Source organism: Musa acuminata, chromosome BXJ1-2, assembly GCF_036884655.1.
Source record: "Musa acuminata AAA Group cultivar baxijiao chromosome BXJ1-2, Cavendish_Baxijiao_AAA, whole genome shotgun sequence".
Classification (NCBI taxonomy): Eukaryota; Viridiplantae; Streptophyta; class Magnoliopsida; order Zingiberales; family Musaceae; genus Musa; species Musa acuminata.
Genome location: NC_088328.1, coordinates 30,367,919 through 30,385,285, shown reverse-complemented (window position 1 = coordinate 30,385,285; position 17,367 = coordinate 30,367,919). Strand labels below are relative to the sequence as shown.

Genomic DNA, 17,367 nt, shown 5'->3' with positions numbered 1-17,367 from the left:
GTGTTCCGTCTGATGGCAACCTGAAAGCACGAAATAATGGTTACCTTTTGACCGAAGAACGCTAGCTGTGAACTATCTTTTGCTGCCACCTTTCTCTTTCCGAGGCCCACGGTGATGTTATCGGACCCAACCCTAAAAGAATGAGACGCTCCATCTCACAGTTGCTGTGTCGCACATGCAGGCGAGGGTGTGGCTGTGGATTCGCGAAGAGCAGGTGGACAAGAGGATACACAGTGGGGGGTACTGAGCTTGTCACCTAGCCTTTGTTACAGTCCTCCCCAGGGGGGCACCTTTATTCCTTGCAGGATGCTGATGCATGGCCCCACCCCCCTGCTCAAATCTAGCAATCCGACAGCCCCACGCACGATGGGAGCTGGAGACTGACCCCCCCACTCTCTTGTCATAGACTGTGGCCTCCCCGGTCGCTGCAGTGAGCCTCAGACTTTACCGAGACTGAGCTGGTACGCCCGAAGCCTTTCCAGCATAAAAGTATCTATGTATATACACTGCCTAGAGATAGAGAGAGAGAGACACACACACACACACTCTCTCTCTCTCTCTCTCTCCACAACTGTAGGTATCAATCTGATCAGTATGGAGAGTGAACCCCCGCTCTCTTGTCATGGACTGTGACAAGCCTGGCCGCTGCATTGTGCCCTCAAACTTCACCGAGATACGTTGAGCTGATTGATACATCAAAAGCATTTTCAGGATAAAATTAAGAACTTGTGCTGCTGATGTCTTCTTACTTAGGTTTGGTCAGGTGTCACAGGATGAATCGGAAATCACTATTAGGAAGAATATGACGCTTAATATTCTCTTGAGAATATTTTTGCTGATGGTTTTGAGATCATTAAACCTGCTATCTGTGTCATGCATTCTGATAAGACACCAAATATTACCTTCTTTATTGCCAAACTTCATGTGCTTTCTCATGGGTAGCTAAAGAGTAGCCACCCTGATAGAGTTGAATGGTGTGACATTTCACCTGTATATAGAGACAGCCCTGCGCAGGGTTCAGCTGCAACCAGGTTCAATGCTCACTCACCTACTGGGGACACATATCAAGCACTTGTCTTGGTTCAATTGGAAATGATTCATTCAGACCTTGTCTTGGTCAAACCTGCATTATTTAAAGTGTCTGAGCTAGCTTTAGGCCATGCATTTCACTTTCTTTAATGATGGCTGAATGGTTTCAGATGGGTCAACGAAGTTCCAAGCCAAAGATGTGTAGTTACTTGTGATTGAAGAAATCGTTAGTGCTATGGTTTGATCCTGACTCAAAGACACAAGATCGTCCAGGTAAATTCTTAAGGGAGAGATGGATTAGCGAGAGCGAGGTAGGGGCCGGAGAGGACAGTTTCGAGATTGTTGTCAAGCGATTCGAGTAGTCTCGAGGGGATTTCTGACTCAATCACTCCGATGCTTAAGTTAGTATACGAAAAATGGATCTATATCAGGTGAGTTATTCTCCTCTCGATCTCCTCCTCAGGTGGTCGAGGATCAATTTTTATACATGTGGAGCTAGTAGGAGGGAACTACGGCTACAAGGGTCACTCATACCTTTTGCGACGTATTCATGCGAGCGACAAACCCGTATAGCACCTAGCGACGCTAGTCTACTTGTTTGGACTCCTATGGCACGACATCGATTCGTACCACCTCGTGCGGCATGAGGCTAGTGGGGGATGATTGAGGAGGTGCCAACTGCCAACTCAATCTTCTCCCGCCAACTCAACTAGTGTTTGAAATATTTTCCATCAACAAGGATGATCAATCGTAACCTTAATGATGATTTCTCATCATGAGTGATTTTTCTACCTCCTATGATAGGTTAGCTGAAAAGAAATAGTTTACTGCAATTCAAGAATGTTTTCACAATGATACATTATTGCACCTATAATAGGATCTTTTACCCGAAGAGAAGAAAACCTGATAAGTAGATGAGATTTCCCAAACTGTTTGAAGAAATCTCTCTACTCTGTTGAGGGAAATCCTCTAACCTATTGAGGAAAATTCTCCATTTTAACCTGTATAAAAGGAAGGAGGATATGTTAATAACAATCAACTTCTTCTACAATTTGTTTATCTATTTATTTTCTAACATGGTATCAGAGCAGTTCCTCCTTGGCGACAACAGTATCGCCGTGTGTTAGCCAAGCGGTCACAGTAACACCCTGCCTTAAGAAGAAGCACAAGACAGGGATTCAGAGCCAGTGCTAACGAGCATCGTCTTGGCTCTGCTCATCCACTTCTTCTCTTCCTTCATCGCCGGTCTTGCTTTTCTTCGCCGGCCTTGCTCCCTCTCCTATTTGCTGCATACAGTAGACACTCTCCGTCGTCATCACGCAAGGAGGAAAACATTCTCTCACTGCCTCCTCAATAGCGGTGAACGGCGAACAGCGGTGTCTTCCTCGCTTCCCGGCCAGCAGCAGTCGCAACTGCTGCATCTTCCTCTACCGCAGCAGCTTTCGCTACCGCTTCCCTCTACACAACGGCGCCTCCTTAACGGCGGTGTCCTCCTCCTCAATAGCTATGAACGGCGAACGATGGTGTCTTCCTCGCTCGGTCTTCCTTGCTTAACGACGGCTGCCGCATCTTCCTCCTTCGCTGTCGCGGCCGCTTCCCAGCAAGCAGCGAACCACAGTCTTGAGTATCGCTGCAGTTTTCGCGGCCATCTTTCGGCGAACTGCAGCCTCTACAATCTGCTGCAGCAAGCAGCAATCCACAGCAGCTGCCGACAACTTTGGGCACTGTTGTAGATTGCCTAATCTGCTGCAGCAATCTATAGCAGCAGCCCCCTCCCTCATTCTCCACCTCTTCTAAAAAATAAAAAATAAAAAATAAAAAAACGAAGAGAAAAAAAAAATGTCTTCGTTCACTTTTTCTGATGTTTCAGTTCCTGGAGGGACTCCCACTTCTTGTTCTTTTACAGGGCTTATCTCCATCAATGCTGCCACACTGATACCCTTTAAGTTATCAAAGGGTGGCAACTATGCGTCCTGGCGAGCTCAATTTTCTAATCTTTTATTTGGATACGACTTGCTAGGTTACATTGATGGCTCCTTCAGATGTCCTCCGGCCATGCTCAACATCCCCGGCGATCCCAGTCCAGTACCCAATCCAGCTCACAAACTATGACTACGTCAAGATCGTCTCATTCTCCAAGCTATTCAAGCTTCAGTTGCTGGATCCGTTGCTCCCTTGATATCTTCATGTGTGACAGCTGCTGATGCATGGTCTACACTGCAAACCACCCTGGCAAATCATTCGCGTACTTGCAAGCTCAGTCTTCTATCCAAGCTTATGCAACTCTGTTGAGGGAAATCCTCTAACCTGTTGAGGAAAATTCTCCCTTCTAACCTGTATAAAAGGAACGAGGATATGTTAATAATAATCAACTTCTTCTACAGCTTGTTTATCTATTTATTTTCTAACAATTGGTTCATCTTCTCAAAGACTACACAGCTTATTACAAGTGCAAACAAACATATACTCTCTCTCTCTCTCTCTTTTATTTGGTTCTTTGAAGATTCTTCATCCATTGTTGATATTTAAAATTCAGATATTGTTATTGAACTCAATGCATTTAGAAACCAACAATCTCATAAATTCCAAAAATATAGTTACAGTGAGTTAGCATCACTTGTGCATGCCTTCTATCAACATCAATAACTGTAATAAATAGAAATCTATTAGGAAATAAGTTAATGAATTCATGGATCTAAGCTAAAAGCATGTATTCTCTTTCATCCTACATGTATGCCTTCCCTCCGAGTCCATGTGATTTGACTTATTCCAATTATTTGAAGTACTTTTTCTTGTCCACATGCAATATCTGCTATTTTATACCTACTTGAGTTTTTATAAAATGGACATAAACAATGTAAAATATTCAGTATCAAATGTAGAATTTTGATTTATGTTAATACAATGATTCTTAATAACAACTATCCTCTACTAATAAGCCAAAAAACTGCATAGCCAAAAATAGTTGTTAATGGGCTTAATTTGGGCCAACCCATTTCATTGAGACTAATGTTAAAGAGGGGAGATTAAAGCTTTAAATATTTGATTAGGAAAGCTTATATATCATCTTTTTTTCCTTTACAAAAGGTAAGTGGCAAAGACATAATTATACTAACAAAGTCTTTACTAGCAAAGCTAACTCACACCATGGGAAAACCTAAGCAAACTCACATGCATTACTTGGACAAATTGTCACTTGTTTTTGATGATTATTTCATTAATATACCTTCGGACCATTCAATTTAAGCTTCTGATATCCTTTACCGGCTAATATTTTATGTTTGATAAAAGGAATATCATATCATCTCAAAGTGACCTTTTATGTTTATAATCTGAATTAACGATCAATTTCGACTTCTTTGCAGCAGATGTAGCCTTTCAAATGCATAGAATCGACTAAATAAGAACAAAGTAATTTTGGTATACATGTCTTTGATTCGAGCATGAAAGAGCAAACCATGAACATACTGCCTTCCATCTCGTAGGACTCTCGAAGAATAAACTTTCCTTGCGCTTCAAGAATGCAAAGCAAGAAAGACTAAGATGTGAGCACTGATTCGATCACATGGCTTCATCGTGCATCTCATGTTCTCGACTGCCGGAGAAGAGGTCACTGCAAAGCTCCCCGTAGAACCTGCACACCAGATCAACGAAGACAGGAGACGTCAAGCTGTTCCAAGAGCGGAGGAGCTCCTCCACGTCCGTCAGCTCCCTCACCGTCCCATCCTCCACCATCATCTCCACCAGATACTTCTCGAAGCTCCGGCACGCCGCCTCCACCCCTTTGTCTTCTCTGTCCGTCATGCTTGTCGGCGGAGACGACTCCTTCATCTTCTGCTGCTGCTGCTGCTTCACTTGGGTCCTTTGCAGAGGCTCAAGAAGGAAGCTAATAAGGGGCTGCATAGGGGAGGGTGAGAAGCCGGGAGAGCCTTTTGCATGGCTGGATGAGGAGCTTGGAGTCGAAGGAAGCCAAGGGTAGCATCATACGGCGATGGAGTGCAGTGTAAGGAAGAGAAAGGAATGGTTGCTTTACCATTCCACTCTCTCGTTCTCTTTGAGGGTCGGAGCTACGGATGACATGCATGCGTGGGATCGTTTGTTATAGTATTCATGCAGTGTTGGAGTGGAGCTCACTTAGGTTAAATATTTGAGTACAGTTTACATTTTAAGCTTGTTTAAATATTAAAATGTAAATTCTGAAACTCCTTTTAAGGATTTTTTATAATAAATAATATTATTGATAGAAAAAATATTTATGGCCGTCATGAATCGACGTATGATAATATATCCAACAAAGGAAGGACGGATCCGATCAATAATATATATATATATATATATATATGTATAAAAACTCTATTAGGTCGATATTTGATCGAAGAACATATGAGGTCTTTTCGACCCATAAGTTTTTTTTGTGCATACTAGCTCGAACCAAATTAGATTGATCCGAACATCATCGACATCTCCCTAATAAACTCTTATAATTTTTCTTAATTCATTTTATTTATTTGTGAGAAGAATCTAAATTAAGATTAGCCCTGATCAGTACGGTTTAGGTAGGAAAAATCTCAATCTAGGTTTGGATTGGGTTGGATCAAGATTGTGGCTTATAAACCCTAGGTAAGATTTCCCCAATCTTCAATCAACCAAGCTTCTATTTTAGAATCCATGTATTACTTGGGCCGACCTAAGCCCACATAACATACCTATGAGGATTTATATAGGTATCTATGTTTATCCCACTCAATTAAATTAATTTAATTTATAATTTTTAATTAAATTTGAGATGAACATGAATGAAAAATTAAATATTATTAATTTGTGACATGACGCTCTAATGATTACATATTATTAAAATGACAGTGGTGTCACATTCAGGATCCAATAGATCTAAACAGCTCTTGTGCTGCCACGTGTGACATATACATCAGATAAGCCATAGTTCCGCCTATTGAGCGAACTTGACGTGAATATGTCGGTCATTTCACATCTCACGTATTCACCACACAAATCTTATATGGCGTCATATATGCACATCAATACCTTTTTTATTAATAATTTCATTAAAAGTAATCGTGTGTGGTTAAAATTTTTTAGATTATTAATTATTTAATAAAATAAAAAAAAATTGATAAAAATATTATTAATAAAGCAAAAAATATGATGGTTAAAATGATGAGGAAAAAAAAAATATATTTGAGATTAAAAAAATATAAGATAATTATGAGATCAATAATATTTTATCGATCTATGTGTTAGGAAAAAATATATACACAAAGTTTATGTTACCGAGATGAAAATGTTGAGATGAATATGTAGAGTTATTAGAAAAAATAAGAAAATATTATTTCTATTTATGAACAATTATATCTCAAGATAAGATAAAAATCATTTAAAATATGATATGAGTATGTGTTGAGGAGATACTTTTAAATGAAAATTATTTAAAAAAATATTTTTATTTATGAATAATTATATATCACTTTGGATACGATAGTAAGAAAATATAAAATAATTAATATTAGTGATAAGAAAAGAAGTAAGGAAAAACCTAAAATGATCTTAATAGAAACTATAAGTAGAGATTTAAATATTATAAATAATTTATTTTATAAATTTAACTAAATACATAATTTTTTTTATAAATCTAGAAAAGATCAATATAATCAATTCCAAATAATTAAAATTTACAATATCGTTATTGTTATTGATGTTGTATTATTGAAGGCATAAATATACTTGTGTCTGACAGGGCTAATAGAACAATGTGTTTACAGAGATTTGAGCTAATCATTTTGGAGGCATAATAAATTTGGGTGCAACAGCACATTCCTCCCCAACACCTGCAATCAATGATCGCAATGGACCCCTACCGAACTCTTTCTTCCTTGCCGTCTATCAAAACCTCATAGTCACATCCATTTCACTTGTCAAAAGTTCTGATAATGCTATAAAATTGAGATATGGAGGGACTGATTCTTCTAGATTTTTGCCTTTTAAGAAAATGTTTTCTTAGTTCGAACCTATCATCAACGTAGAGACACAAACCCACTCTTCTTCTTCTTCTTTACGCCCCTCTCTTTTCTCTCTAGTTATCTCCCTCCACCCTCCAAAACCCATACAAATTTGACCCATGAGAGAGAGAGAGAGAGAGAATCCATCTACTTGTGTATGCTTAGCTCTTCCCCTAGAGAAGGTTAGCAACAGAGAGAGAGAGAGAGAGAGAGAGAGAGAGAGAGAGAGAGAGAGAGAGAATCCATCTACTTGTGTATGCTTAGCTCTTCCCCTAGAGAAGGTTAGCAACACTACCTCGCAACAAAAGATAGGAGACCGATGCAAGATGGAATCCATAGGCTATTCCTTGCTACCATTTGCTGAGATGATTTAGTGTTTCTGTGAAGGATATCCTTCTCTTGGAGGATTAAGTCACCATAGATGGGAAATTATAGGTTCAAGCTATCTCATATCATCTCCAACTCTTGGTTCTGCAAGCTTAAAGGTCTCGGCAGAGCCAATAGAAGCCACAGCATGCGGCACTCCATGAAGAAAGGCTTGGCTTCGGCATCAACTCTCCCTCCACTTCCACAGCCCAAGCAGCATCACCACCTTCCCAACCGAGCCTCCTCCTACATCCCCACCATAGAGAGAGCAGAGACACCTGCTCGCTCCCCAGTCAACGCCATGGCCTCTCCGGCAGACTGCCATTGTTGCCGTCATCATCGTCGTCGCAGTTTAGCCTCCGTGTGCAACGCTGAATCCATGATGCCTGAGATCCGAAACAGTGACGGCTTCCATGCCTCTTCCTTCGTCACCACGGCCGACAGCAGCTTGGAAGTGGCATCGGAGCTCAACCTGCCTCCCATACTAACAAAGCCAGTGAAGAAGGAAGTGCTAAAGCCTGCACCGCATGACGCTCGTGTTTCCACTAAGCATCATCACGGGACAGCGGCAAGGAGATCAGCATCAGGAGTTCATCGCAATAGAATCGGGCAGAACTCTCCCAGGGTTGAGAGCAGGAGGAAGATGGCGATGCGGCAGCGAAGAGCAGTGTCCGAGAGCTTGGTGATCATCAAATCGTCCTCCAATCCCCGCAGGGACTTCACCAAGTCGATGGTGGAGATGATCGTGGAGAACAACCTGCACGAGCTGAAGGATTTGGAGGAGCTGCTCGCTTGCTACTTGTCACTGAACTCCAAGGAGTATCACGAAGACATCATCAAGGTTTTCGAACATGTTTGGTTTGCTCTAACTGATCTTAGAATGTAATGCTATGTTCGGCTTCCAAGTTTTCTCCTTCTCCATTGCATGTGTTTGTTCCTTTGCCACCATTGCTGGACAATCACAAAGGAGAGAACACTAGTTTGCTTGCAAGTAGGAGGAGGTCATGATCACCAATCAATTAGTCCCATCCTAAACATCCTTACAACTCAACAAGGCTTGTCATGCCAATCTGTCAATATGTGGTGGTCCAAGAACTCTACGAAAACCTCTCTCTCTCTCTATCCATGATGAATCTCATGCTCAGGACATGCAAAATGATACTCGGGATTGTGTGGTGGTGAGAGCTTCATCGGGAACACATTTAATCTGTGGTTGATGGCTCGGTTGCACAGATTCGTGGACTCCAAACTTGATGGTTGTTCTTCGGCTCACAACCCAAACAGCTTCACTTTTGTTTTGCATGAATCTATCTAATTCTTTTAGCTGGCTAAGTGCAACAAATCACATATGATCTGTTTACTTCGAGATCATACATACCGCACCAACTTTAATGTTCCAATTGGGGATGACGAATGATGTCGGTGGTGGCAGACGACAGTGTTACCGAGGGATCGTGGATAAAAAGAGCGACGATAACAAGTGAGGACCGCTTTATATTTGTATCGACGTCGATACAGTTGATGAACGATCCTTTCGTTGCTTATTTGTCTCTTTATGTGTTAATTATATCCAAGTTAGGTCATTTAGCTAAATGTGGTAGGTGGCATTCCACCCACCACCTCATATGGATATCTAACTCTTGGCTGACTCAGGTGGAAAAAACTACTTCAGTGGATTATTGAATCAAGACCTAAACACATTGAAGGATGATGTGGTCACCAAATGTGTGTCATTCAATGCATATGATCTCCATTTATCGAATGTGGAAGCTAACATCAACCTGAAATCTAATGTGATTTATCCACTTCAGTATAGATAGACAGAAGGACACCCAAGGTTTCTGCCAGTACAGGATTCTAAAAGGATCAATGATCTTAGTCATCTAATCGCAAAAGAACAATCTTATCATAACATTCTAACATCACATTGTCTGTTTTAATATTAATGTTGACATCACATATATCCCTGTCATAGAAAGATGGGCGGATAGAGTCACATACACCAAGTAGATAATGAAGTTTCCTCCTCTTGTGTCCCAAGATAAAAAAGAAATAAAGGAAGCTTTCAGTAAAGCAAAACTACCAGAGGGAAGCATGGAAGCAGTAAAGGTTGCTTGTGTCATGGAATGTCAGTACATGAGGCATTGGACTCTATACCATCAAGGATAGTCAAAACTACAAAAAGATGATGAGCTTTGATCAACATGAAAGAGGAAAAAGGGTTCCATACTGATTGGAGTTAGTAACAGAGGGCAGAGGAAAAACCCCTGACATCTGAATTCACCAGGAGACCATGTATTTCAGATGTCCTTTTGGTTCTCTTCAGAAGAATTATTCCTGACATCTGAGAAAAAAACATTAAAAATACTTGAGAAATTATGAATTCTATATTTTATTTAAAGATCTTTTTTTTTTTTTAATCATCATAATTCAAAATATTGGTTAGGGTTGGAAGTCTTGGCATACTTTATTTGCCTTTATGTGGTCTTCATATGTATATGATATGATTAGCTCAGTCTTTCTAGAGCTTGCTTAGTAGATGGAAATAAGGTGGAAAATTTAAGCTCTATTTCATGTCTTTTAAATGCATGCAACTTAAGATAATTCAGATATTTTCCTTCATAATCCATCAAAAGCTGAAAATATGATGTTTTGGATTCTTTGCAACTCTTCACTAAGGTATTTGAAGGCACCTTTCTTGGGTTTATAAGCAGCAGAGTATGCAGTCTTGCTCAAAAAAATTGAACTCGGATTATTTACTTGGCAAGGAAATAAGTTTACCATAGCAAATATAACAATGATATAAAATTCTACGGATTTGTCTCATAATGTGATTGCACATACATACATGTTCTGAAATGAAAAAAAGTTATCAATCTTCCATGATCTCAGAACTGCTGCACTTGTCATCGCACAGTACATGGCCTATGAAAGTTGCAAGTGGGCATAGCAGTGTCCTTATGTCAACAGAAGCATTGCGTCCTCTACAGGATCGGGGACCAGACTTGGGTCCATCTGCAGAGAGACAATTGCTGTCCTCAACACCCTTCGCAGAGTTGAGGCATGCAGAGCTGGATCTTGTGCACTTATGAACAGCATGAACTATTCCACTTTATCGAGTTGTTCTTGTCCTGTTTGGTTTGATGCTCTTTTGTTTTCTTAGCTTCAGTGATAGCTACACCGGTGGAGTATCAGCCCCAAGCAAGATGGAAGATGGAAGACCGCGTAGGGTGATGGCCATTCAAAAATCTATCAATAGGGTAGGTAGGCCTTTGCCAAACCTGCATGCAACCAAAATCTAGGTGGGTGGTGATCTAAGAATTTATTGTGGTTCGATCATTGCGGTGCAAGATTAGGGGTTGGCAGTGGAGCTCATCACAATCATAGCAATCAGACTTTCAAGCATATCATGGCAAAGAGATAGTTGCCTTTCATTTCTGCAAAGAACAGCCAACATAGAATGATGAACATGAGAGATTCATCTCTCACCACACTTCTCCATCGGGTGAAGCATCCTTAATGACCAGTGGTAGCCAACAGGAGGCTCAGAGTGTGCAGGAAACCAACGGACCCTGAATACCAAGAAGAAAGAAAGAGAGGTTCACAAGCTAGCATAGCAGAGAAGCACATGCGGCCAAATGATGCTGAAAACATAGCGCCAGTCCTCATTTTTTTGTTGCTTCCTCTCCATCTACAAAGACATGTTTGGGGTTTGGAGAGTTTTCCGTTTCTCCTGGCAGCAGCGAGAAGGCTTGCCAAAGTTTCAGTATGCTGTTTTGCCTGCCATTTCTGCAGCTCTCTGTATGGAATTAAGTGCTTTAGGCCTGAAAGGATTGGCTGAGTTCTCTTTTACCTTCTTTTCTTCCCTTCAAAGTTAAAAAGGTGAGAGAAGTTGTTGCTATTCATGAAATGTAGCAGGAACAAGAGTTCGTAGTGGGATTGGTGGAACAAAATACACCGAAGTACATTCTGATCAATGTGGCATATTTCAGCTGCAACATAACATCCTCCACACAGTATTCAAGGATTCTCCAAGAACTGTTTCAAGTCTCTCCTCATATTCGAGATTGGAAATGAACTCAATTACTTAATTCGACTCGATGGTGAGTATTCCAATCTCCTTTTCAGATATGAATGATTGAAACCCTCGATATAACATATGTATGTTCATTATCAGTAATGGCTTGCTCACATGATCTGCATACGAACTATATACCCGCAAATAAAGCAATATACACGCAGCAGAGGGAGTAGCGATGGCATATGTAGCCCTACAAAAGCAAAAGACAGGAGCCTAGTAATGCTGGAGATGCATCGAGTCCCTAACTCTTTTGATTCATAGTAGTAGTCAACAATACCTTCCGCCGACGGAGTCGATCTTCAATGACAAAAGGGAATCATCAGAAAATAAACGGAAAGGAACTACAACCTAGTCAAACTTGCAACTCAAAGATGTGAGAGAGAATAGTCCTTTTATTTGCTAATTGGCTGGGAGTGTCGAGTTCATGGAAGCACCGGCTCACCATTTGGATACAACCAGAAAATACTAAGGTGGAAAATTGACCCCTTTTTGCTCTGTGCCAGTTTCTCAAACAGGTGACATACCATGAACCCCGCACTCCCAGATGGATGCAGCCAAAGAATCTAATAGCGCTAGGTGCACACTGCATATTGTGATACTCCAGTTGCCGCATTGGCACAAGCAGTAGTTCTACTAGTAGAGAGCATAAAAAAACAGGGCATGAACAAGTAGTGACAGATTCTTGGAACCTAGATCAAAAGTGTACCTGCGTCCGAGACAGGACAGGCCCTCCTTATTCTTTTTTGGATACAGAAGTCCTCTAAGTAAACACAATGGGGGAATTACATGCCGGAAAATTCACCCAGGGAATAGAAAGGTGATACATCAGGCGGTCTCCTTCTCATACACTTCGCTAGCATATTTCCAGTCTATAACCTTCCATATGTTCTTCAGATAGTCTGGCCTCACATTTTTGTACTGCAACAAAGTGGAAACATGGTTCAGAAATAACACTTACATGCTATGTACAAACACATCAAAAGGTCTAGGAGTCCGAATCCCAAAACGAAACCAATCATCATGTGCAATGAGATTTCAAAACAAAGTTATGAATTATTTAAGGAACGGGAGTGAATTGAAGATGCATAGTTAAATCCCTAGAATCTAACCACGTTCATTGCCAACATCAGTTGCAGAAAGTGAAAAACTGATCCCAGTGCTAGGTTTAGTCATCTTATCCATCTAGATAGATAAGGAATCAACAAATCTGTCCAACCTATTCTTCCAAGTCAAGCATATTAAAATCAGTACTGTCCTCGTTCTTACACATCAAAATTGGCATGATAACTGTCCATTTAGACCATGTCCCAATTCATGTGAATGGACAAAGCTTTTTTTTTCCCGCATCCTAGAAAAATGCAAGCATTTTTTTCTTTTTTTGTCTTCACCATGGACATGCCACATAGGACAAGAATACACATTTTATCAGAATCCCATGTCCATGCAACAGTGGTGCAGATGTAAAAGGCCAAGCAGTTCTAGCTCTCAGTTATAGAATTCCCTTCTGATATCACTTCTTCAACCAAAGGTAAACCATCATCAGGTATATCATATCAAAATTCCCAAAACAGAAAATTACCAAAAAAACCTTTATACAATGATATAGTCACAGTCAAGCTATATTTTGCGATCTATTTGTTAAATGTTTTATTACTCGGTGGGATATTTGCTATTAGCTTTTGGATATTCTTACATTTGAACATTCAATTTGTATCACATTTTTAGAAAGTAATATATATCATATTGCAATTGGGTATGCATATGCCATCATGATACCACATCACATAAGGCAGATGCTGCTTAAGTATGCAGCAAATGCAGCTACATGTGTGACCACATATGTTGAAACTAACAATTATAATGTCTGTATTAAGCATGAGATGTGATCACATTTTGGGTTAAATGTCTTCTCATTGTCACTTGTACAGACTATTTTAATATTTTATTACATGGCCAAGTATATAATCTAGTTAAATTGATATTTTTCCTACAACTTCTCATTAGCTTCTTAGTAAGTACAAAAATATTTTATAAGTTCACGATTTGACTGTGGCATATATTTATCCCTTTATTTTTTATCTACTATTTGTTTGTGCTTGATTATGTTTTGTTAAATATATTAATAGCAGATGCACCAACATATATTGCAAATGTGTTATCTGATAACTTACCACCTGCATATTCAATACTTCACACACAAATTTATATACATGTTTGTATGTGAGATGTATGCAAAGGCATAAACATGCATAAATCCAAGCACATCTTTATATTTCTCGTATGATCACCACAGTTGTATCATGGTTCATCATGCTGTGGCGTACCACCTGGTATGGGCGGTACAGACCGATCTAACAAGGGACCGATATAGGCGATACATACTGATATGTCGATATATCCTACCATACTATATGTCACTACATCAGTACAGCTTAGTACATACCATATTGATGTCGGTCGGTACATTGGTATGGACTAGTAAGGCAAACCATGATTTGTATGCTCCTAAAGAGTGATATTGCATCAACATGACCTACTTTCTGACAATCTACAGATATTAGTTGGTAAACATAGAAGAGGCTAACATATATACCTGCAGGTAGTATGCGTGTTCCCACACATCAATACCTAGCAAAGGAACCAAGTTTGCACCTTTGGTCACTAGTGGATCCTGTAAAGAGAGCAGTTAGCCAATCCCCTCTAGGCATATATAAAACAAAAGTAATGGAAGAATACCAGAACATAAAATGCATACATCAAAGGCTCAAAGTTACTAAATCCTGTGATACAACAACGATAAAGCATATGCTTAGAAACAAATCATTGAAATGTTATAAAATTTTAGGACATTAATTGAACTTCAGAAATAATTATATTATGGCAGCTGTTTGGAGAACCCAAGATACTCTATATTCCCATATGTATAGCCTAAAGGATTAACCTCCTATTTTCTCATAGCATTTATGACATGAAAAGAAAATAGTAATTATACCATCCCAACCTGTCTAAAGTGGCAAGATATTGATTACAATATACACCCAATCATTTCAGTATCAAATATACTCTCGCTCTAGAGGAAAACCGAAAATCTTCACATTCAAACATTACCAAGAAAATTAATAACAAGATCTTCGCAATATAGACATATATACTCATTCAAACATTACCAAGAAAATTAATGCGAATCCTTTAAGATGTAAAGGAATTTATTGAATATGCAACAAATGCTTTCTGAGTTAATAAATGTGTTGTGTAAGTTATTTAATTTGTATCAAACCTTACACTCCCACTGGGTAACTTATGGTAATATGGCATTGTATCGCCCCTAATTTCTTGCTAGGGTTGGGGTATTATAATTTTATGGCATCATAAAATCTTAAGAAAACCACAAACTGAACTACAAATGATGCTTTAATCGAAACAAATTAATCTAACTACTTGCTATAATGAGTTTGATCACAACTAATAGATCAATCTTCATGAGAACTAACTGACATGCTCCGACAAGAAAAGCATGTAGCTTACACTCTTGTATACCTGAGATTGGACTCATGTACTGCACACTTGTGTTTTTTTATTTTTGGATTATAGCAGATGCATACACAATCAATTGTCTGATTAAAGCATATACTAAAAAGGAGCATGTAATATTCACATCGGTTATAACACTAAGAAACTCGGGAAAAAGTTTTCTCAAATTTGCCATAAAAGCATCAAAATACTCCTGTAAAAAATATAATATGCATAAACAACCAGTCTGTTAAAGGAGACAACACTTAATGATAAAGAGTTTCTCCAAGCATTATTGAAGTATTGTTTAGCAAACCAAGAACGAATAACAAAAAAGAAAAACAATTTAACTAAATTGGCTTAAATATGATGATTACTACAGAATCATTTAATGTTTTACATATGAGCGAAAAAGAAAGCAGCTAAATATAAGTAATTTCCCACCATACAACATAAACAAGACCCGTAATGTTGATATGTTGAGAAAATCTTTGAGACACTTGGTTCTGCTTGTTCATCAAATACCTCAAGAAAAAAGATAAAATACAACTGGATACACATTTTTGAGAAGTAAATAGGCTAAAGAATTTAATGTCCATGCTAAACAAGGAAAAATTAGATTGATGGGATGGTTTTATGATTAACTTATATTCAGTTTCTGATTTTTTCTTGAGCAATTAAGTGATAGACAAAAAACATTTTTTGTTCATAAGAGGTTAGCGGAAAGCAGCCTTGCATTCATAATACATATGAGGCTGTGGAAGATTGTCTTACCTGATTTGCAGTGGTTTCGACAGTGAGCTTCTTAAACCCCTTATCCAAAGCTAGCCACTGTTATAAAGATAGTAAAAAAAAGTAAGCAATAAGCACCCAGATAAACATGCACCACATCGAACAGACCTTCTATATTGTTAAACTAAACAAACTCACCACCCAGCCAGAACCCTGCAAAGCAGCACCCTCTGCATTCATTTTCTGCACCAGAGCCTCCAAAGAACCAAAGTCTGTGTCGATTGCCCACCCAAGGGAACTGTGTGGAGGCTCACCTCCACCTTCCTGAAAGATTTTCCTTTGTCCATAATAACATAGTGGAAGCAAAGATACAAAGTCAAGATGTTCTGTATGTAATTAAATAGGAAAGATTGCAATTACATTCACAGGCTTGAGATTTTTCCAGAAGATCGAGTGGTTGATATGACCTGCAAGAAAGCATCAAAATCCCTTGTTGAAATAATTCAGACCAACAGGTATCATGAAACCAATATCTTCAACTCCCACTACTAGCCAGCTTCAACAGATATCTAGGTATATCCTGCAGACTTCTGACAACTATACGTACGACTTCATTGATGCAATCTAAGAATTGCTGTGTCGCCACCGATCCAAAACGCATCTACCTTATAAACCAACTCAATTCTCTTCCCGCATCAGAATGTAAGATTAAACTGGGTTGTTACATTACTCTCACCGCTCCAGACCAACATTGTGGAGGAGAAAATGGACAAGTCCAATAATAATCCTACTAATCCCCAATTCTCCACATAATAATACTGTGGATTAAGCCTTTCCAGAATATATCTATGTATATCTTATCCAATTCAGACAAATTTGATAGATGATCAAACTTATACAAGTGAAAACCCCAAAAGAAGTAACAGAAAACCCTGATGGAAACCACAAGGCGTTCTTTAAGCCATAATCCGATCCAAAACGAGCAAACACAAGGGTGAAAGAGAAAAGATGCACTAGCGCACGGACCTCCGCCATTGAATTTGATGGCGCTCTGGAGCCGGACGACCGCGGTGGCGTCCCCCTTCGCGATCGCCGCCTCGAGCTGCTCGAGTGCGTTGTTGTAGTTGGTGACGTACGCCTGATGATGCTTCTGGTGGTGGAGCCTCATGATTTCGCCGCTGATGGCGGGCTCGAGGGCGCCGTAGTCGTAGGGGAGGTCCGGGAGTGCGGCGACCGTGAGGCCCCGGGCCTGCGAGAGACCCGATCCAAGGCGCTCGTCTCCAGCGGCAGATACGACGGCAATGGGGCGGAAGGCGGAAGCTAGGGTTAGGGATTTCTTGGTGAAGAGGGTCCGGAGAGCCATGGCCGATACCCCCCAAGCTCTAGATGAGACGACGGTTCGACGGCGGCCACTGTTGTTATAAAGCGGAGAAGAGCACACTGTGAGTGAATTCCGTTGACCCCAAAGTTAAAATGAGAATTACAATACGGTCCTCATTGAACCGGCCGGCCTAGTTTTAATTTGAAACCCGGTTTAAACCGGCTGCAAGAAGAACCCCCAAAAAATAATAATGTTTATTCCTGAATATTATTATTATTATTAAAAATAATCTGGAAATTATTATTATTAAAAAT

At 39.7% G+C, this 17,367-nt stretch overlaps 2 protein-coding genes across 4 annotated transcripts; one reads left to right on the top strand and one right to left on the bottom strand.

The window, feature by feature from the left end:
- Window positions 1-7,464: 7,464 nt before the first annotated feature.
- LOC135612099 (transcription repressor OFP1-like) lies at window positions 7,465-8,295 on the top strand. Its single transcript, XM_065107920.1, has one exon. The coding sequence runs from the start codon at window positions 7,465-7,467 to the stop codon at window positions 8,293-8,295; it is 831 nt and encodes a 276-aa protein (XP_064963992.1).
- Window positions 8,296-10,805: 2,510 nt separating this feature from the next.
- Window positions 10,806-17,242, bottom strand: LOC135609232 (superoxide dismutase [Mn], mitochondrial-like). Of its 3 annotated transcripts, none has more exons than XR_010485712.1 (7): window positions 16,759-17,242; window positions 16,153-16,199; window positions 15,931-16,056; window positions 15,775-15,831; window positions 14,084-14,161; window positions 12,197-12,408; window positions 10,806-11,787 (listed from the first exon to the last, which is right to left on the bottom strand). XR_010485712.1 is itself a non-coding variant. In XM_065102338.1 (6 exons), exons 1-6 carry the CDS (start codon window positions 17,093-17,095, stop codon window positions 12,316-12,318), a joined length of 738 nt encoding a protein of 245 aa, XP_064958410.1. In that variant the 5' UTR covers window positions 17,096-17,144; the 3' UTR covers window positions 12,081-12,315. The 3 variants fall into 3 exon arrangements, 1 of the variants encoding a protein (XP_064958410.1); XR_010485713.1 differs by having other exon boundaries at window positions 10,806-11,606; window positions 16,759-17,144; XM_065102338.1 differs by lacking the exon at window positions 10,806-11,787 and having other exon boundaries at window positions 12,081-12,408; window positions 16,759-17,144.
- Between the last annotated feature and the right edge of the window lie 125 nt (window positions 17,243-17,367).

Bases quoted from the DNA above. Each gene is read 5' to 3' on its own strand.
- LOC135612099 (XM_065107920.1), top strand. From the start codon at position 7,465: ATGGGAAATTATAGGTTCAAGCTATCTCATATCATCTCCAACTCTTGG.
- LOC135609232 (XM_065102338.1), bottom strand. From the start codon at position 17,095: ATGGCTCTCCGGACCCTCTTCACCAAGAAATCCCTAACCCTAGCTTCC. The intron at 16,200-16,758 runs GTCCGTGCGCTA...GCTTTCTTGCAG, and splicing joins CATCAAATTCAATGGCGGAG to GTCATATCAACCACTCGATC. The intron at 15,832-15,930 runs GTGAGTTTGTTT...TCTTTATAACAG, and splicing joins TGCAGGGTTCTGGCTGGGTG to TGGCTAGCTTTGGATAAGGG.